At 35.0% G+C, this 22,064-nt stretch overlaps 1 protein-coding gene across 2 annotated transcripts in view; it reads right to left on the bottom strand.

The window, feature by feature from the left end:
- Positions 1–414: 414 nt before the first annotated feature.
- The window catches only part of Tbx18 (T-box transcription factor 18), a 29,007-nt gene continuing 7,357 nt past the window's right edge, over positions 415–22,064 (bottom strand). The window contains exons 5-8 of one of the 2 annotated variants that reach the window (XM_063233175.1): positions 14,003–14,170; positions 10,706–10,770; positions 4,846–4,940; positions 415–3,398 (exon numbers count right to left, since the gene is read on the bottom strand). In XM_063233175.1, the coding sequence (XP_063089245.1) occupies positions 2,662–3,398; positions 4,846–4,940; positions 10,706–10,770; positions 14,003–14,170 (1,065 nt within the window). In that variant the 3' untranslated portion in view covers positions 415–2,661. The remainder of the gene's footprint in view (positions 3,399–4,845; positions 4,941–10,705; positions 10,771–14,002; positions 14,171–22,064) is intronic. The other variant, XM_003474893.4, reaches the window with a different exon arrangement.

A 22,064-nucleotide genomic window follows, 5' to 3' on the forward strand; every position in this document is an offset into this window, starting at 1 on the left:
ATTTTCAGAATGTGACTGCTTTTGATAGCAGCAACCTCATCCCATCATGATGTCCCTTGGAATGTTTTCCACTCAAGGGGCCAGAAGTAATCTGTCATCACCAGTCAGTGTGCAAGGGCTTCATTCTTGTATCTTTGCCTTTGTGTCCTGGATCTGAAACAAAACATACCACCCTCCCTCCTCCTCTCACATCCTAATTTTCATGTGTTCAACATCTGTCAGGGCTTTCACCTTCAATGACATGGTCAAGACACAAAAGAATTATATTTAACACATGACAAAATGAACAGCAGGCCCATTTCTCCCTGCTTTGTAATTGAGAGCTATCAAATTTGTGTTTGGGGTCTGCACATGTGTGCTTATTTTTGGAACAATACTTATAGACACTTAAATTGATTATTCTCCAAAATGATAAAAGGGTTTAATAACACACTTTAATATAATTTCTTAGGCATTTTTTAATAAAATACAGTTATATAATTATAATTATCAATGTATGTCATTTAATATAACAATAAAATGTTAGTCTTTGAAGTGACACGGTAATGAATATTTACAGTAAAATCTAAAAGAAACGGCATTTGTACAATATTGCTAAATTTTACCAAAAAAAGATTAATAGAATTCTATTCATATTGTGGTCATTTCAAATTATCAACAGCAAAAAGAAAATGCTCTGATTACTAACACATATGAATATAAAGCGTTGCTTTCCTTGACTTCTCAGAATGGAATAGTATTCTCTATTATATATACCAAGAACTAAGGCTAAAATAGATATTCTCAAAGTTTTTCCCAAATTGTTGTCAAAGCTATTAATATCCTACACAAAATCTTATACAGATCTATCTACTGAAAATATTTCATGTTCTTTCATGCTAATTTTAAAGGTCAATATTAACTTGATGAACAGCCTGTAGAATCCATGAGAAAAACTTTTCAGTATCTCCAAACAGAGTCACATTCTGTGCAAATTCTTTTCAAACTAGCTACGGTGGTCATTTAAAGTAAAGACGCAAATCATGAGCTAACCCTTTTCCCATCTAAACTAGGAATGAGAGGAAGCAACTGCGAAACAGTGAAAGGCAATCACGCATGTTTTGCTTGTCAAATATATTAAATGCAATCAGTTGACAGGAAGATGTATCATTTTAGTTTCTCAACAGAAGGGCAATGTACTTCATCATGTAGTCTTAGCTGTTCCGATTTATCTCAATGTGCTATCAAAGTTACTTCTTTTGAACTCATAAGCTATATATATATATGTATATATATATATATACATATATATATGTATATATATGTATTTATATATATACACACACATATATATGTATATATATACATATATATTGTTTTATAAATTTTAAAATAAGTAATGCTATTTTCATTTCTTTATTTTGGAGGTTAAAAATGCTGTTGAGGTTAAAAGTTTTATAGTTCTTTTATCATAATTAGTATCTTCCTCCTTAGTTCTCCAAGAAGGCCTTTATAATAATGGGCTTTGGCCTTTCACTACAACCCCCACAAGACAGATTGCTGGAGATAACCCTCTGAAATTCCTTGCAGCTCTTACACCATAAAGGCCTAAGACCCTCTGCTTTGGATAAGATTCAGGCAGGGGGATGAAGGTTGAGGGGGGAAAGTTTCAATTTGTAGGAGTTACCGGCCATAAATACAGTAAGTAGCACAAACGTCCTTTCTTTGCTCATAGACCATGATCAGGGGGCTTTACAATAAAAGAAAAAGTATCTAAGGAAAACCCAAACTACATGAAGCCTAAGGAACAAGCTGACGATATTATTTCTCTGTGCTAAAAAAAGAAGCATTTTTCATTGTAATCAAAGAATTTGACAGTGATTTTTTTATTACTCATATGTTCCTCCTTCTGTGGTAGAAAATGGAATTTAAGAATGTTTGTAGGATATTCTCTTATGGCCTATTTGATGAACTAAATAAAATGACCCACAAATCCAAAATACTGGAAATTTATTCCCTGCCTGACACAATGTGAAAAAAAAGCACAAGCTTTCCTTCCACCTTTCTTAGAATAATAATTTCAGTTAGTTATGAATTTTATAGATCTTAAATCACATAATATTTGCCCTAAATAAGAATAAGCAGGAATGTAAAAGTTAATCCACATTACAAATATCTCAGAACTAATACTAAGACTTCAACTGGCTTTTGCAATTTAGGTTCCCACACTGTGTCCAAGAATTACAGAAATCACAAGACTCTCTATGTTAGAGTTAGACTGATTATAAAAACTCAGTATGAACTGCTTAGATCATTTTCCTGATAAATTAAATTATAAGCCTTCATCTGGTTAGTATCATTTCCAAGTTTCAATTTTATTACTTTGCTTTCAAAAGAGTCTAAGAATTTGATTAAACATATTACATGCGTGCTAACACTCTGTGGAGCTGGATGAAGGGGAGAAGATAGAGGCCTCAGAATGCCACACGTTCTATATACAGTATACACATATACCATAGATAGTTTACAATCTTACCATGAGAAAGTAAAAAACATCAGTGAGCCTTCATTCTCTATTATATATACATTTTACAAGCTACAGATAATTTCCTTCACGCTGCTTTTAAAAAAGACTGAAAATACATTAGATAGATTCAAATACAGTTTAACTTAAAGGCTTCATCAGACCATATGTGCAGACACTTGAGATGAAGACAGAGTTAAGCTTCCTAGGGTCCTAGAGTCAAAGAAACTCTGCTGACCCCCACTGCTAAGCAGGTGCACTCCTTCCACAGGGGGTAACATCTGTCGATCAGTCATGGTCCCACTTGGTGAGGACCCCAAGAAACTTCCTTGGGAAGAAACAATTTTCTCAGGACTGGCAGCCAGCTTGGGGGATGTGGAAAAGTTATAACCATACAAGGCACAGGGACTGTGTAACCTGAAAGCGTTATAGGAACCCTGATGGGTCTGGTTAGTAGCGAAGGCATTACTGGAGGGTGACGGCATGATGTACTGAAGCTGGGGGGACATTCCCGAGATCTGCATGGACAAGCTGGTCTGCGGGCAGCTGAAGGTGTCCCCATCAGTGCTGCCCATGGACATGTTCACGGAGGTACTGCTGCTCACTCCCACATAGGAGGGAGTCCTGGGTGAGGCGAAGGTCTCACTGGTCTGGTTGGTGAGCCTGTTGTAGGTCTCCGCCAAGGATGTACTGTACCGGTTGAGGGTGAGGCTTGAGCGGGCACAGGCAGAGTAGTCAGCTGGGGCCAGACTACACAGCTGGCTGGTGTTGGGCCCCAGATGGAAGGCAGGAGAGGAACAAGAGGAGCCAGACAAAAGGTGAGTGTGGGTGGCAGGAATACCGTTCCCAGTACCTTGCAGTAAGCTGGAAGAACTTGCATTGCCTACAAAAGAAGCTGAAATGTAAAGGATGACTCCACACCCACCTTCTTCTAATTTTGTAAAAACACAGTAGATATGTCCTGCTACCAGGGATGGCAGAGTGTTACAAAGATGACAAGGAGATGGTCTCAGCTTACTAGGAATTTATGAACTCACTGCATTCAGATTGAAGTAATTTAAGCCCAGATCTTCACATTTTAAGATAAATTATCTTCCTAGGGAATTATGTATTTTTGTATTGCAGAAAATAATAGGATATAACCACATAGAATTTTCACATTTTCTGTCTTAATTTGCAATCTCAAAATTTATTTATTTATAGTAATATGAATGCCAAATATTCAATTTATCAGTAACTTCATAAAATATGAATTTCAACTTAGTTTGTATCTTGTTCACAAAGTATAATCAAGACCTTTACTACCCATATTTTAGCTTTTCTTTTATTAAAGCTTACTCTGGATCAAATGCCTTTTCAAAAAGAAAAAGAAACAACTCAAAAGCTGAACTGGTTAATGTCACAAGTGCCTCACACTTACCTGTGGCTTTTTACAGAAATCACGTGTATTAATTACTATGGTACTACAGGTCTCAGCCACGTAGTACAATTATAGTCTAGCTCCTCAAAATGCCATTTCCAACCAGAAAATAGCTTGGTGAAACACATGCAAACACCAAAGCAGACCTATGAAACTTAGAGACAGTGGTTAATCCTGAGTCTAATAGATAATAGTGATGATGACTGACTCGCTTTTTTCTGGATTTCCTGGCAGATTGATATTTGCAAACATAATAGAACTTAAGGTCAGAAGAGAATACTGAAGGCCAGACAGCTTGTAAAACTTTCTAGTCACAGTGTTTTATATACCATCTCAAAATAACCTAAAATCCCAGTAGGACAAATGATAATAATCTAAACACAAACTTTCAGTGAAAGTTGACAGGATCCTGGTAAAAAGCTTGACTGCAGGAGAAAACAGAGTCTTACTGAGTGGGACCATTCTTCTCTGAGAAAAACAAGCCCTAGAAATATACAGAGAAGAGCCAGAGAGGTCTTCCAGAGTGTGCCAGCCCTTGTCATAAACCCAACTGGAGAACATTGCCTAGAGGCAATTTTTTTTTTTTTTGAAGGAAGAGAAGAAAGAAATCAGCTAGGACCACAGTTTCTTATGAAGTATACCTGGCCTCATAGCCCACCACTAACCTCTGATTTTCATGAGATTTAAGGGTGACAGCAAGTTCATGAAATATATAAACAACCTAAAACAAAACACCTAAAATTTAACCTATGACTACAACAATCATTTTTCATGACCAATTCTCATTCCGTCAAGAAAAGAAATGGATTCTGCAGTAGGAGAATGCTGGTGATGAGGTTATCATTCTGGATATAAACAACGATTTCTGCATGTCTTAGTGCCTGAGTTTCTAAGCAGGAACCGACTGATCGGAAGAATTTACCTTGCTTGGGAATTCCAGGGATATCTTCAAAGGTAAGAGTCCGTAGTGAAGGTCGCCAGAATGCATATGACTCCACCAAAGCTTCCAAACCCATTCTAAATGGAAAGATCAGGGTAGTCTAGTTAGGAGCAGTTGGAGCTTTTACCAGTAATAAGCATCTCAGAAAACAACACTGGTGGGAATCCTTGACGGTGGCACCTTAAAAGCTTGCTATAGGTAGAAAGAAACAGTTCAGGGGGAGGGGGGAAGCACTAAGAAGTCACCAAAATGCTTGTTGACATTCTTGAAAGCTGAAGCCAACTTGAGTGTTGAAAAGCTGTCCCTCTGGCTAAGGAGCCAAGGTGAAGAAAGTCCTTCCTGACTGCTGAGTCCAGCACTCTGCAGTGGTCCGGAATGAACCCTTTTCCCTATCACAGGGCTTCTTACCACAAACCATGCTCCTGTAAAACCTCTCCTAAATGACATTTCTGCCCATCACTCATTGCAACAGCACCCATCTCACAGGAGAAATCATCCAAAGAAAACCGAACTCCACTCAAAGGGCACAGTATTCACCACTAATCAGGCCTGATGGTCTCTCTAGCAACAAGAGGGCCAGGAGGGGGCAGCACTGATCTCTCCCCTTCCATCCTGGCAGTGAACAGGAGCACCGCAAGGAGATCTCACATGGCTATCATGTATATGGAGTTAGTACTAACATCACAAAATATTTTAAAGCCTCAACATACATTCTTAATAAATGTATGCTTAAAGTGTGAGATAAGCTGATTATTTATATGACATGCATATTTTAAAACAAAACAGCTACTCTAAACACATGCATAAATCCCTTATGGCCGCAGATGATTGAGAGGCTTCCCTTCTTATGTATCAGATGACTAAATCCTCTAGGTTTTTGGATTAAGGATCTTCACTTAATCTGTCATTATCAAGACAGCCTAAGACTTTCCCCACGCATCCCTCAACTACCTCAGCCCTAAACAAATTTTTTAGGTAAGACTGTGCTTTTCACTAAATCTATTGCTCTAATGTATGAAATGGCTAATTCCTCGGAGTATCAAATAGTATCTCAGATATCTCTTGTGACTGTCAGATAGTCTAATAGCTTTAACTCAGTTTCTGCATCCTGCGGATTCCCTGTATCTCCAAATCATGAACTACAAACTAAAACTAAGGGAAAGCATCCCTCAAAAATCATTATCACCTATATCAGAAGTGGTTTGTGCAAATAAAACTGTCTCATATTACTGTCCTTCTGTGCCACGGTTTTACGCATAGAATTTGAACATTAGAATGTGCAGGGTAGAGCCTCCATTAATTTAGTGATTTCTGTCGCCATTTAGGAGGATGCCCATCCCATCTTAGTAACAGAACAGCTATGCAGTATGTGGCATGTTGGTATGTAGCATGTGTACACACACATCCTCTCCTGAATTCACACAGGGGCATGACCCATCTTTCCAACTGCCAGCTCAGGGGGCTTCTGTTCAAAGAGGCATTTCCAGTTCCACACAGATGCTACCTCGGGGCTGCCAAAGCGAAAGGAGGACACAGAAGAAAACCTGTTTAACCTGGATTACCTGAAGAGAAGAATAGAAACTGGCTTACAACATAATCAGTGTACTACAGAAAGGATTATTTAGTGACAAGGACACTAGATTGGACTGAGCTGTGACTGCAAGTCACTAAAATAATTGTGTGGCCTTAAGTCAATGTCTTAGCCCCTCTCAATTCCAGCTTCCTATACAGTGATGATTAGACTATGAGAACTCTGCAGTCTCTTCTAGCTCAAAACTTGTTCTGTTCTAAGTGATTTGTTTTCCAAATCAGACATCAAAATCTGTGACAAAACTATAACTCAAACCAAAAGTTATGTCACACAATTATATTTTCTGTATTACTAACGTAATGATTTCTGGTTTGGCAGGTCTAGGCAGTCTCAAAGCTCTGTACTGTCTGTGGGTTTCATAAAATACTGTCCTAATGAATGCTGAGTGTTGTTTAGCTGATCACTCTATGCTTAGTTTATATCCATGAAAAATTTGTACCTTTCTAGAAGATGTTTTTAAATGCAAAAGATAATTAAAACACAGATTTATTATTAAAAACTACTTTTTATCACCACATAGATAGATTTTGATAATGGTACATTTAAATAGTAAAGATGCCAAAATAGTTATGGAGCACTCTTGAAGTTTACTAAGTAACAAGCATCCACTGGTCTTAGAAATATACTAACTAAATTAATGTGCATTACTGCATTATTTGCTTTAGCAATATAAACTTTATTCCGCTTCACTTCCATAAACCAAATACTTGAGAAGTTATTAAGTATCACAAATATATAACCTGAAGCTTTAAAGAGATGCTCTAAGGTAACACATCTATAAGTGGCCTGATTTAGAACCACTAATATTTTTCCTGAGGCTGCTATTTCACACTGCAAGTTCAGAAAGGATTTCAGATATTTTGCAGGAAACAGTTATAAAATATTTATTAGCTGAATCTGGACTTTTGTTAAAAAGCCTTCATTTTCTCCAGTAATGGAGACTTTTTCTCATCTAGTTAAAGAAAAGATGAAAGGCACCTCCCGCAGGAGAGTAGCCAAGGCGATAATTTATACAAGGTGCCTTTGAACAACTTCCACATTTTATCACCGCCCTAATTTATGCTATCAAATGACCAAGTTTATTTAGTAAAATGGTTATGTTTTTCCTGAAGTATTTAAAGAGAAGAAATTTTTGTACCTTCCTGAGTAAAAAATTTTATAGGGTCAAACCTAAGGCCTGACTGAAGAATGTAACTATTTTCAGCACATAAATTTGCTCTCACATAACAAATGTCTTGCAGGAGAGCTTTTAAAGGCTGAAGCTACTGATTCCTATAAAATAGACTGTGGAGCCATAAATAGCTAGGAAAGGATAATTTTTAATTAAAGAAAATTGTTTTATAAAGTTTAGGCAATTACATGACCATGTTGATTTCTGGTCCTGTTCGATTTGTTTATTTCATATATGAGGAAAACCAAAAGTATTTTCTTTTTAAAAAACAGAATCAGGGTTATAAAGGAATATTTTGAACTTTTTCCTCATGGACTTTTATCTCTATTAATGTATGAAAAATTATTGTGCTCCTATATATTCCCCAAACCACTACATCCTCCAAGAAGAAAAATAATACATAAATTAGAAAGGTTATAACCAAATCTCTTTTCTTCATATTTATGCCTTTTACATTTGTCAGTCAAAATGTTAAGATCAATTTTTTTAAACAAGAGTACTGATTTATAGGTATTTAATGTGCAAAATGGGATATAGATACATAGGAAGTAGGTAGAATTTTTTTTCAAATGGATTGGGGGAAAATATATGGAAGAAGTGAAGGGAGGAGAGGGTTAGGGGATTAAAAAAAGACATAGAAGAATTAAGATTCTTCTATATATGTACAACTCCCCACAATACATGCAATCAGTAGGTACTGCAAGTGTGTACTAATTAAAGAAAAGACATTTACCATTTAAGGATTACCAGTGAAAAGTTTATCTATGACAAGCAAGACATAATTTCATGACAAAAAGTTAAAATTTTATTTTAGTAGCAAAACATCCATATATAAGCACATTATACTTCTTCTGTAGTAAATTATTAACTATTGGATCAAAAAAAATTTTAATCACAGTGTTAAAATATAATTCATTGTTTTCTGTGTACCTGTTACAAACATTTAATACTTTAGGAGAGTCAGGAAATAAATAATAACAAGCACAATTACATGTTACACCTACACATTCCTGAAACAAAGGGAAGAAAAAAATCATATCAAATCCAGCATTTTGACTTTGTACCAAAGAGACTTAGTAGTTTCCTTTCATTAATGTTACTCATTTTTTTCCTGATGACATGTAAATAACCAAATGTCCTTTCATTGTGCTTTCATATCAAGACTTCTTCCTGAAAATTTGTCATGTACATCTTCCATCTCACTTGTAGAAGATTCATTCACTGCTACTTTCTGTCTATACACTTTAAGAATGTTTCATTTATTGCTTCAGAAATGAAGCAATAAATAAACGAGTTAGAAGTAGTGAGACCTCCAGTGAGATCTTTGCTGGAGCAAACCTTGGATATTGGGGCTGGGGATTTAGCTCAGCGGCATAAGCACCTGCCTTGCAAGCAGGCAGTCATGAGTTTGATCCCTGGTACCGATAAAAAGGAAAAAGACAAAAATAAATAAATAAATAAATACCTTGGATATTGTTTCTGGTGTAAACTCAAAACCTGAGTTTATCTACTGGAGTATCCGAGTATTAACAAATTATTTTTCTGCCCAAAAAAGAAATAAACTGAAACCAATTCAAGATAATGATTAAATATTATTCTGAGATAATCCAAGGCATAAGAGATTCCATCAAAGCATTTGTCAAGGTAGAAAAAGAATCACCCCAAAGTTCTCACCAGTCACCTTCACTAAATGATGATCTACATTACAAAACTGTGGTTCAGTTTGCATTCAATTTTCAGGAAATGGAAAAATCTGAAAGCTAAAAATTTCAGAAATCTCAAAATCAAGTTATCCAGTAGCTAATATAACGTAACAAAAGCCAAGCAAATATATAAAATAATTTCAATGCAGAAGACAACTTGTGGGATGACCCACAAATCTTTCTACAGAGTGAAGAATTTCAGAGAGAAGTCTTTTCTGTTGTTCAGTCTTGTTGATCCATCTGCATTAAATTGATGGTTTACTCTATTTTTAATTTAATTACATTTTACTTCTTACACATTTAAACACTGCTTGGTGTTTAATGATGTCTCACATATAAAATGACATCAGGCTTCTCCAAGCAATTGAGTGTATTCTGAGAAAAGATTTCTGTCTTCAACCATGTCCAATTCATCAGCTAAGTACTAAAAATCTAGACTATTATCTGACTGTTTTGTCTCTAAAATTTCAAACGAAATCGCCTTTAAAATAATTGGAGATTTTGATTTCTTGCAGACAGAGTCAATTAATACTAAGTTTTCAAAGAGTGTTAGAATAATCTGGGAAGTAAAGTAATAAAATTTTTCAAACAGTTCTTTTTAAAAATAAGATGCTTTTAAAAACACTGAAGTCAAAGCCTTACCCACAAAAAGCATTTGGAGAGCATGAGTCTATTATTACATTCTATTACTAACAGTTATTTTAGAAAATGTTTCACTGAACTGCAGTGGAATAGAATCATATCAATCAATTTAAAAACTCTTGGCATACTAGATGATCTGCTTTTTGATAAAAAGTTATGGAGTGGAATTCATTATTGTTGTTCTCCCACTTTGTACAAACACCGTAAAACACAACACAGAAAAAATAAACAAGTGTGTGACTGTCATCAGAGCCAAGACAAATTTGGAAACTACAAAACATCAGCTCTTTTGGCAACAGGAAGGAGTTTCATATTCCAGTTGGAAATCTGAGTTAACAAGAGACCCCAATCAGCCTTTCCAGAAAGAATCAATAGACAGTTGTGTCATCACTAGGGAAATTCTAAACCAATAGCAGAGGCAGAGAACTTATTTCCTTGAAATACGGAGGCCCCTGGATGTGCTGGGCAAGCTTCTTCAAGGCCACTTCAGAAACAGCATGCAACATGCCCTCCGAGTGTCCATCTTCACCCCAGAAGTATATGTGAAAGTTCACCGGAAGGCCACAACTACACTCCAAAAATAACTTATCTCCAAGGAACAAAAGCATTAGCCAACTTAAATTCTCATCAGAAATTATTTCCATACAATGTTAGCAAATTTAACTATTTAGCTGGTAAAGGAAATTCACAATAGCAGATACATTTATCACAACCAGGGTTTTCATTAGGACTTACCTATTTCTTCCGGAGTCTCTGAAGCCTTTGGCAAATGGATTCCTGTCTATCTTAAGGCGAGTAATCTGCAGAATAGGAAAAAAAGAAAAGCACATCTTATATAAAGATAAAATAATATTTTAAAGAACAGAAATTACCACGAAGCTACAAATGATTCAAAAGTTAACTGATAGGAGACACTCTTAGATTTATCTCTCCATTCCCCACATATTTTAATATCCTGGATGCCAAAAGAAAATTTCAGAAACCATCCAGAATATTCATCTGCTATAAAAAGACACGTACCTACCTTTTAATTTTGCAGCTCTAGAAGAGAACCCAGCTCCCTCTCTCCCTCCCTCCTCTCTCTCTCTCTCTCTCTCTCTCTCTCTCTCTCTCTCTCTCTCTCTCAAGGATTGTATAGGCAAACTTCAAACTTCTGAATCTCTGGATCCCTGAGTGTTGAGATTAAGCTGTGTACCACTGTGCTCAAATCTCCATAATACACAAAAGTTTTGTTTGCTTTTAATACTCCTAGGGAAGGAAAATCTAAATCATCTGTCAATATTTGTTTAACAATCCTCTTGAAAATGAAGTTGCTTCCTTAACTTTGCTGATGTGCTTTAATCTTCTTTCTCTTGCAATAGAGGTGATGAGGAACAAGTAACATTCAATAACTTCCATTCATTAGGTATTTCTATGCTTAAATTTTAAGTCCTACCTCATCTTTTCTTCTTCAAAATTAGGTAATATTCATACTGCTTTGATTTTCTGCTTCTGTAGTCTTCTGTCTCTCCTTTAATTTTCATGACTCTCATTGGAAAGTTTTATTCTTTTATCTTTTTTCTGTGCTGGTCTAATTTTGTCATAGCACTATAGTGAGTATCTAACCAAAGATAACCACTTTTTGAAGGTTCTAATGGGATTAAATCATATATATATATATATATATATATATATATATATATATAAAATGACATTTTAATTTTAACTAGAGTTACAATTTGTTGACTCATCACCAGCATCTTGCCCACTAAGACCCCAAAATTTGGGTTGAGGATAGTATTTACAAATGTTTTAATCATCTCCATTTAAAAATCATTCTGAACTTGACACTAATAAATAACATCTCATCTGTTTCTTAGCAGATCTCTATTTTCCCCAGAGAAATTTATAGTCTGTTTTCTCAGAGCTTTATCATGCTTTGCTTTTTAAATTTCTTGGCTTAATCACATCACAAAATTAATATATTTCTAATTGCACCATCTTGACTAAGCATGAAATCTGTTGGCCAATACTAAGGCTAAGAAAGTCTTTGCAGTTCTCCTATACTGCCTGTGCATGTTCTCAACCATACTCCAGACAATGGTGCAACACTTAAGACACATGTGTTCCATATGATATCATCTTGGTATGTGGATAAACTACATAATAAAGGATATAATGAAAGGGTTTGATAATTACTTCACCATGTCTTCCATTTTATCATTGAAGAACAATTCTGTCTTTACAGATCATAACTCTGTACTCTGTTCCTTTCAGTAGTGTTTAAGTAACACTACATAATTCAAACAGTTAAAATATTTTTAACTTTAGATTTGTATAATGGTGCCTATCTAAATGGAAATATATCACAATTACTATTATGAGCATTTTTATTACCAGCATTGCCACATTTATTAAATGCAGACTATGTACACCGTACTGAGTTTTAAGCACACTACTCATTTAATTATTGTAGAAGCTTATGTGTACAGATTACTTCAATTTTATGTTTTTCCTTTAACCTAAAGCTTTAAAAGCAACTTTCCAGCTGGCAATTTAGCTCAGCTGCATAAGTGCCTGTCTGGCAAGTTGCAAGAACAAGAGTTTGATCCCCAGTACCAAATAAATAAATAAATAAAACTTTCCTAAGATAACCATGGTATAAATGGATTAGAAACCTAGGCGGCAGCACTCAAATTGTTAACAACTGGCTGAGTATGCTCATCACTGTTCCATAAGTTCTTTAAAATGATTGCTGGGAAATTAAAAAGTGGATGTCATTGCATTTTATCAACATCAATTTCTACTGTCTTAATTGATGCCTCAATCTTTGTTAAAGGGTGTTAGTCCCAACATATGCCAGAAGGTCACTGCATTACACTTAAAATATCACAAAGGGAAGAACAAAATACATATAGAACGCAGATAATTTGTGTGTGTGAATAACAGACAGACAATAAATTCAGATTGTTAAAATCATACTAAATTCGGGGCTGGGAATTTAGCTCAGCGACATAAGCACCTGCCTTGCAAGCAGGCAGTCACGAGTTCAATCCCTGGTACCGATAAAAAGAAAAAAGACAAAAAAAAATCATACTAACCTAAATTCCCTGCTATTTTCACTTCAGGCACTAATTTTTCCCTCAGACCAGTTTCATTTTCTTAATACATTTTAAGAATATCATTTTAATTATCTCTAGCTCTTCTAAGAGTTAGACCTGACATGACCCTCCCTATAAGCCTAACGAGAGTGGCAGCATGACTACGGGGCACAGGCCAGCTTCGCTATGGAACCGATGTCTCCACACAAACCAGAGCACTGGGCCTCTCTGTCCAAATGGAGAGCAGGTCCACGTCTCCAAAAAAGCTGTAACATGGCAGACAGCATAGCAAAGAAAGTAAGAAGCCTTATATTTTTAACTGAGATGTATATAAAGACAAAAAGAAATGGAGGCCTAAAAACAATTCAGCTCACCAATGAAACTTTAAAAAAAGGGTACCACATTAGCCTCAATTACACTGCTATTTCTTATGAAAACTGTCTACAATTACATTATTCTCTATAATTATTCGACTTGTATACACACAGACTTAAAGAAATACATGCTTTTTCATGTAGAAAAATTCACTTCTCAAATTATTTCCAATTTTATGAAATAATTACTTCACAATTGCTAGTCTGCCAATACACACCACTGTGTATTACAATCAAAGCACGGCCTGAAACAAAAAACCCTTTTTGTAACACAAAAGTGACTGTACAATAAAAATGATTCTGAAATAGTTTCATGAGCTAGGTTTACAATCAATCCTTATGATACGATTGCCTTTTTTATATTTTACATGTCTTTTGTCTGAAGAGGTCCTTATTAGGGAATCCTTGCTTGGAGAACTGTGGTTAAAGAATTGTTATTTTATATATTCACAAACGCTCATGCACACCTTGAATGGCATATGTGACAAACACTTTGTAATCATGATACAGCAATAAAAATAGTTAGCTTTCTATCTACCCCCAGAGAGTCCAAAAAAGAAAATAGCTGTGAACAGTACCTGTTGATTCTGATAGGCAGTGACAGTTGTGAAGACAGTTTCTGGAAAGGAAAATGCCCTCACGCCCTCTCCAGACGGGACAGGCTTGATGGGAGAAAGGTCGTCTCCGCAGTCTTTACGGATGACGTGCACTCGGGGCTGGTATTTGTGCATGGAATGAAGAATGATCTGTTTTGAGGAGAAAAAAATGCACATATTTAATCAGGAGCCTCTGCTCATTCTTGGTACTATGACTAAATATTGAATATGTAACATAAATAGCTGCTCCTGGGAATTAACATTTCTAAGGATGAGGAGTACCAATTTAATAAAATACAACAAAAGTAAAGAGAGAGGGCTAGGAAGTTATTTATAATATATGTAGAAAAGTATTTTTAAAATTTTTGCTTGAGTGAAACTGGATACAACCATGGGAAACCAACATCATATTTTTCTATTGGTTAACATATAAGGATAAATTCATATGAATCTTATTCATAATGACCCATATGAAACTAGAGCCCAAGCTAATAAAAGTAAAAAATGATATTAAAATGATTATTTAAATAGCATCAAACCTAGCTTTAAATGTAAGTATTTGCACTTGAAATTGTTTTTATATGGAAATTATTCCTCTATCACTGACTACGCATTTACTTAAGAGCAAAGAGAATTTTAGGAATGTCTAGGATTGGCTTTGTGTGTGGTTCACAAAGTCTCTTTTTTGTCAACAGGGTTTTGTTTTGGTGCTCACAATAAGGCTTATTAAAAACTCAGACTACAGAGAGTGGAAACGCAGGCCTTCATAGACTCTGCCAAGTACTCTGTAACATGGCTAACCACCTTCTATCCAATTATTTCACTGAGAATCTATTTTAAGGGTGTATTCCAAAGTCAGAAAAGGTTTTCATGTGCAAAGGTGTACATTGAAAAATGAAAGAACCATAAATCATGTACATGCCTAATAATAAATAGTGAGGTAAATGAAAATCTACTCCATGGAATCCAGTGCTATTTAGTCATAAGGTTTTTTGTTTTTGATTTTGTTTGGGAGTTTTCTTAGTTTTTTACAGCACCAGGAATTGAACTTAGGACCTCAGGTTTGCCAGGCAGTTGCTGTGCCACTGAACTAAACCCACAGCTCCTCCAGCACTCCTTAGTTGTTACTAATACTGTTTAAGAAAGTTTAAATCATAAAGTGATAAAAACATGAATTACCACAGCTACATTAAAAGAATAAAAGGGGCCCATACAAAGATATGAATAGTGGGATCTTCTCTGGATGATGAATTTCAGGTGAAATTTTTTTCTTTCTTCTTTGTACGTTTTATGCACTCAAGCATAAAACGTACAAAATCCAGTGGGATTTTCTACTTACTCTTGAATTCTATGGTCAGGTATTAATAGATGATTTTAGTAAAAACTCCTATCTTTCTTGAGCTGTAAGATCAGAATTCAGGAATTTGGCTGTTATGGATTAGAGGGAAATCATTGGGAAAACACAATGAGTGACCTGCCTCATGTCTTTCAAGGTGTGAGCAGTTTAATAAGCGAAATTCAGAGTATTTGGTCAGCCCAAACACATATAGTCTTGTACCTGGAGAGTGAGCTCATTGACACAAAATGATGCCTTTACCTTCTGGTAGTAACTAAGGTTATAGTTGGGTGTTTTTTTTTGGGTTTTTTTTTTTTTTTTTTTTGCTTTGTTTTGTTTTTTAGCCTAAAATTTTCTATCAGTGGAAGAAATGACTGGATAGAAGATTTAATAATTTTGCTGTGATCTTGCTGACCAGAAAACCTTTTGGGGAGAAGCATGAGTATGAGAAGAAGCAAGAGGGGACAAAAACTTTCAGCATCACCTCTGGACACATGCATGAATCTGAAACCTCAAGGGACTGTTTTTCCACGTGTACGAGAAGGGCAGAATTTCAATAATCCATTAGTGACCCATGAAATCAATTCAAATAAAGGGCTACAACCAGAAATTTTTAAAATAAATAAAATTATTAAAATAAAGTAGGAGATAGAGGATGGTGTTTATAATAAGGATAAGAAATACTGTTTTGCAAAACGTTTTACCTATGTGTAGGTGATTTCTTTCTATGTCAGGTCAAAACACATGAAACACATAAGGACATTTAATTCTGATGATTCTATCACTATGTCCTAAACAGATTTTCAGTGAATAGGATTCTTTATCTTACTTCCTCAACATATAATTCCTAACTGGATATGTCCACAAATCTTCATATAAAAAGATATAATGGAAATTTAAGTACATATTTTTAGAAGTCCCAGTATCTCAAAAGGTTAAAGGGATTTTTCCAGTTAGTATTTTTCTTAGAACTAAGATATCAGGGAAACAGGAGGCGTGTTCCCTTCCCTCCATTTAGGGTTGTGCTTCTTCTCTGATATGCAGTATTCTAAATCTGAAAACACTGACATTAGTCCTCTAATGTAAAAATGAAGCAGCTAAGGTTTATAGAAACAAAATGTCTGAATCTTCACTGCTATAGTTGGAAACAGGATGCTTTGACTTGTTTTCTGATCACTATGTGTATTCATTATAAATTTATGGTATACACACAGAGCTCGTCATTGGGCTAGGACCCAACAAAAGAAATACATTGATGCTTCTCAGCCTACAGAGGCAAATTCATCAATTAGTAAGCCCCAAATGATGTCTCAGTCACCAGCTAATAGTCTATGATATAAATTTTCCCTGTTCTTTTTACAATTATTATTATAATAGTAATTCTACATTATCATTCTTGGAAATGTGAACATAACACAGCAAATGACAAATTTTATAGTATCTGTTAATTTTAACATGTTTTTCCTCTTCTTTATTTCCTAATTAATCTCTCTCTTAAAGAAATTGATATACACTAGATATCCTGGGAGTAGAATTTGAGGGAAAACTCCTCCAAGCTAAGAAACAAAGTGATAGAGGTAAGAAAACAGAATTTATAAACTCCAAAAGAAAATTAAGGAACTCCTAGAGCATAAGAATAATCAAATCCCAGAGCGTAAGAATAACTAAAGAAAATCTACTTACATCAACAAGCAAAAATAAATGCTTTTGCTTTTGGAGGCTGTTGTTTTATTTTTTGTTTTTGTTTTTGTTTTTGGTACCTGGAATCAAACTAAGGACCTTGCGCTTGCCAGGCAGGCACTTACGCAACTGATCTGTATCCCTGTCCCAATAGATGCCTACTAATTTTAGAAGATAAGAAAGAACAGATTTAGAATGAAAGAACACAAATTTATTTGGGTTTTCTGTCTATTAGTCAATGCAGAAAAGGTTCTTATTTTATGAAGAACCTATTCTCTCATTGAAATTTCTTAATATAGTTACATACATTTTGATTTGATTTGTTTATATCATTTCACAGTCCAAAAATGACTTTAGTTAGGGTATTTTGGAGCAGCATACAGAAATGGTTGATGTCTGACTATGATTGCATGTAAAGGAGCAAATGTCAATAGTCATCTGAAGATTATTCAAGCCAAATAATATATTTTCAACATTGTCTATAGAAACTTAGTGCATGTCTGGAAGTTTTGAAGGCATGCCAAACAAGTGTTAGTTGTTGTCTATAAGACAGCACAATTTGATTTTTAAAGAATTGTCATACTTACTACAGTAAAGAGTGAAGCATATTTTGCTTTTATAATAGAACAAGCCCAATCAGGAAAACCACTGGCCTTATATAACGAAACACCACATTAATAACGTTCACTACCAAAACTCAATTATATCTGATGTGCATTTTGTGTGCTATTTCTATGTAGACAAATTTTTAATGACATTGCCCATTAACATATATCTATGTCCATAAACAGTACTTTTCCATGCAAAATCTAATACATGTGTTTTTACTTTAAAGACTAGATTTGATTCAAAAGAAGCATAATCTTTTTTATTTTGGAGCTGATAGGTTGAAAGTGACTGAGATTTGACAGGCGGGCAGCTGCATCTACTCTTACAGAACAGCTCAGTAGGGAAACTCCATGCTGACTGGAAATTTTCCAGATGACTTAAATTCCCATGCTGGAATAAGCAGAGCAAAAGATCAAGAAGAACAGATAATAAAATCTGGTTCTCGGCATTTTTGGTGGTTCTGGGTACCAACTCACTTTAAATGGTAGAGGTCAATGCTGTAATAACAAATCACAAGCTCTACAGGAAGACAGCCTTATTTTTATTTCATACGTGATGTTGTATATGAAGCATTCTTTATAAACATGTACTTTCAAGTTCATCAATTCAAAGTTCTCTGATTTTAATACAGCCCATGAGAAAGCCAAAACTTTTAGCATGAAAATGACTTGCCCATGTCTAACCTGTAAGCCAGTGCAAATTCCTCCCACAAGGGAAACCTTTGCAATCTCCCCTGTAACATCTTGCTTTCCCACTCACATAGTTCTCAAGAAAAAACACAGCGAGAAGGAGAGTGCTGTATCCTACAATTCTCAGCAGCTGTGAGTACAGCCCTCCTACAGGCCTCTGAATACTCCCTTCCGAAGCATCCCAGCACTGGAAGGTGTAAGGTGCAGCATCACCTGTCTTCTAATTTTTCAGGGAAATGATAATCTGCATTTTTTCCCCATTGGAAAACTCCAGATGCATAGCAAACATTCATGCGATGAAAACTTTCCTATCATCTGCACCTGGGTAGTAGCCCAAGAACCAATCTTGGTCTGCATAAAAGCCAGCAGAAAGCTAGCTAAAGCTTCTCCAAGGATCCTTCTTATAAAGTCTTCATAACATTCAAAGAGTAGTTGGAGAGGGACATTCCTACTCTGATTTCTCATCAATATTTCTCTCTAAATACTATTGGTATTTGGAAAGTAGAAAAGTCACTTTGAGATAAACCTGCATGGTGCATTATCACCTGTCTCATGTGGTCCTAGTTTGAGTCACAGTCTGCAAGGAATTGATTCCTTCACTTGCTTTGTGTTGAATTACTAAAAGTTGCAGGCCTACAAGGAGTTCTCAAGTCATAGAGTTACATGCTTGAACATCTTGAGTAAAGTAAAACTAGGAACTGAGAGGCCAAAAATATAGGAAAATAACTTAACTCATTGGAGTCTACAAATTTACTTAAGATTATGATAAGTTCCTTTTAAATAAGAGCAGGGTTGGAGAAGGGAAGAGGGATAAGTCCCTGAGAGGTCTCTATGCCAGGAAAGGGATGATTAAATTAGAAATTCCCACCATAATGGTATTAATGTCCTCTTAGCCCCTGAAGCAAGATAAACAGAATCACAAATTCTTAATCTCTAATCTAGGCTTACATGAAGTTATCAAACTGAGTAAATTCAGTAAGGTTGCATCTCTACCTGTAGATGAGTCATCAGGATGATAATCTTTGCACATTTTTTTTTCTCTCCATCTAGGCTACAAACTCACTGAAGGCAGACCCTATGTCTTTGTATCTTTCACCACATTTTACAAAGTTTCAAAGTATATATTCTTTGAATAAATAATAAAAAAGAGCACTTTAGTGCTGGTTTTGGCAGCACACGTACTAAAAAAGGCACTTTCCATCATATGCCTCCTCTTGTATCAGCTGATATGTGCATACATTTTAAGGATTTGCAAAGGCAATTTCCTTGCTTTCCAACTGCTTTCAAACGACCTCTTTCCTTACCCCCCACACACATTAATTTTAAACTTGTACAACCTGCCACAATTTTAAAGGAAAAACTTCACCAGTAGATGACACATTTTTCTAGATCTCCTTTGCCATGTTTTAGTTTCCTAATAGTGAAATACTCTAAGGAAGTGAACTTCAATTTGTTATTTATTATTTTATTTGTAGACAAACACTGTATGATAGCTAATTGTATGAGTCAATTTGGCTAGACCGAAGTACCCAGATATTTGGTCAAACATCAGTGTTAGGTCAAACACATATGTTACTGTGAAAGTATTTTTTAGGGGAGATACTATTTAAATCATTAGAGTAAAGCTGATTACACTCCATGATTTGGCCTTGTCTCATGCAATCAACTGAAGGCTTTATGAGAAAACAGCCAGAGGTCTCAGGGGAAGTGAGAATTCTGATCACAGACTGTCCTCAGATTCAAGTTGTAACAACAGCTTAAGTCTCTAGCTTGCCTGTGTGCCTTTTAAACTTAGGGCTTGCCTGTTTTCCCCACGATCACATAAACCAACTGTTTAACTCAATCTCTGTCTCTCTATGAACACACACACACACACACACACACACACACACACACACACACATCTATATATTTAAAATATTTCCGTGATTCTGGTTGCAAATCAAGGGCAAGAAATAAATCAAATTTCCCCATAAGGTCAAAATCGAGCCTAACCATTCAATTTGATTTGGTTCTTGTCCAGTTTGGTTTGTGCCAGAATATTGGAACGAAGTTTGTAAATTAAGCTACCAATATATAATGTATATATAATAAAAATCATATACTATGTGGGTAATATATATTACATATTTTATGTGTGCTATATATGTGTGTATATGAATGAGAATACTTTCAATGTATATATACATATACATAGATGTATATATCCTATTTTCTAAAGAATGTTTTAAATAAAGTCTAGCAAAGTTATAAAGGCAAAATCATACAGATAAACTGCTAAATCTATATCTAATATTAGATATGTCAGATATTAGAAACTATTAGATACAAAGATTTCATTCTTTTGAACTGAAAGAATGGTAAAGTGATTATATTGATTTAAATTGTCAAAATTTTTGTACTTTATGAATGATAGCATACAAATTTGGAGTCCAGTTATCTCTTTAAAAGAGATACTCTAGAACTGTAGAACTCAGAAAATTGTAGTACACTTTAAGTTTTTTTAGATCTTAAAAACAAGTAAGAAAAATAGTATTTAGACTACGTATTTTTCCCTGTTTAAAAGAAAAAACTCAAAATGGCTTCCAGCATTCACAGTCAGTTCCCTTAACGAGACAGAAGAAACTAATGTTCTCTCTCTAAAATCAAGGACAAGCAACTCTTATGAACTGACTATGTTAACTTGTAAAAATAAACATAAAAGGAAAAGACATGAAATAATATACAGGGCATGAAACTAGATTCATAAAGTCTATTTTTCTGATCGTGTTTTAAACTATCAGAGACAACAATAAACAAAAACACTACAAATGTCAGGATTTACTAAATGTGCCTTAAAAATCCAGATACTATATCTGTACCTCTATGAAATCAGTACTCATAAACCTTTATGAAGGTAAAGTGCTTATGTAATTGTAGCAACTTGCATCCCATTATCACTATCTCATCAGTTTATGACAGTTTGTGTTTTTGTTTTAAAAGACTTGCTTATAAATATACTTTCTCTATATTACCACTTTGAGAAATGAACAGGTTGGTTTTCCTTTTACCTAAGATATATTCTTCCAAAGGCACTTCAGTTCTGCTTCAATCAAAACCCTCTCAAATAACAGAAACCTAACAGATATGCTAGTTTTAAACAGAAATCAGCATGTATCCAGAGTTACTAACTTACTAATATACTAAGGTAGAAACTAAGGTAGAATCTGCCCTAAGAAAAATACAGCACAAAAATTAATAAGATATTAAAAATGACTATATTATAGAGATGGCTGAATTGACTTACATAACATGTTTCAGCAGTTTTAAGAATAAGAGTAATTATTGTAACATATTTTGACACATCAGATTTCCTTTTAAAGCAACTGGGAGCTTGCAGATGGAACACACAGACAGTATAAGCCTGGACTGACTCTGAAAAATGAGACCCAGCTGAGAAAAGAGTTTGATGCAAGGATGACACAATAAATCATTATCCCTGCTTAGCCAAATTCTAAGTAGTACTCATATTCAAAGTATAATAATTAGCACTTCATGGGATTTCACACAAATGTTTTGGCTAAAGAAAAGTCTCTACCTTGAGTTCTTTCATTCCAACACAAACATAATATATAGTTTTAATACATTAAATTTCTCACAGGATACTTCAGCCATAAGCATACTCTCTGACACAAATATAATCTTTATTTTGCACAGATTATGCACATGCTGATCAACCAGGGAAGGGATA

Source organism: Cavia porcellus, unplaced genomic scaffold (genome assembly GCF_034190915.1).
Source record: "Cavia porcellus strain 051 isolate PalLab524CR breed Dunkin Hartley unplaced genomic scaffold, mCavPor4.1 scaffold_22, whole genome shotgun sequence".
In the NCBI taxonomy this organism is placed as follows: domain Eukaryota; kingdom Metazoa; phylum Chordata; class Mammalia; order Rodentia; family Caviidae; genus Cavia; species Cavia porcellus.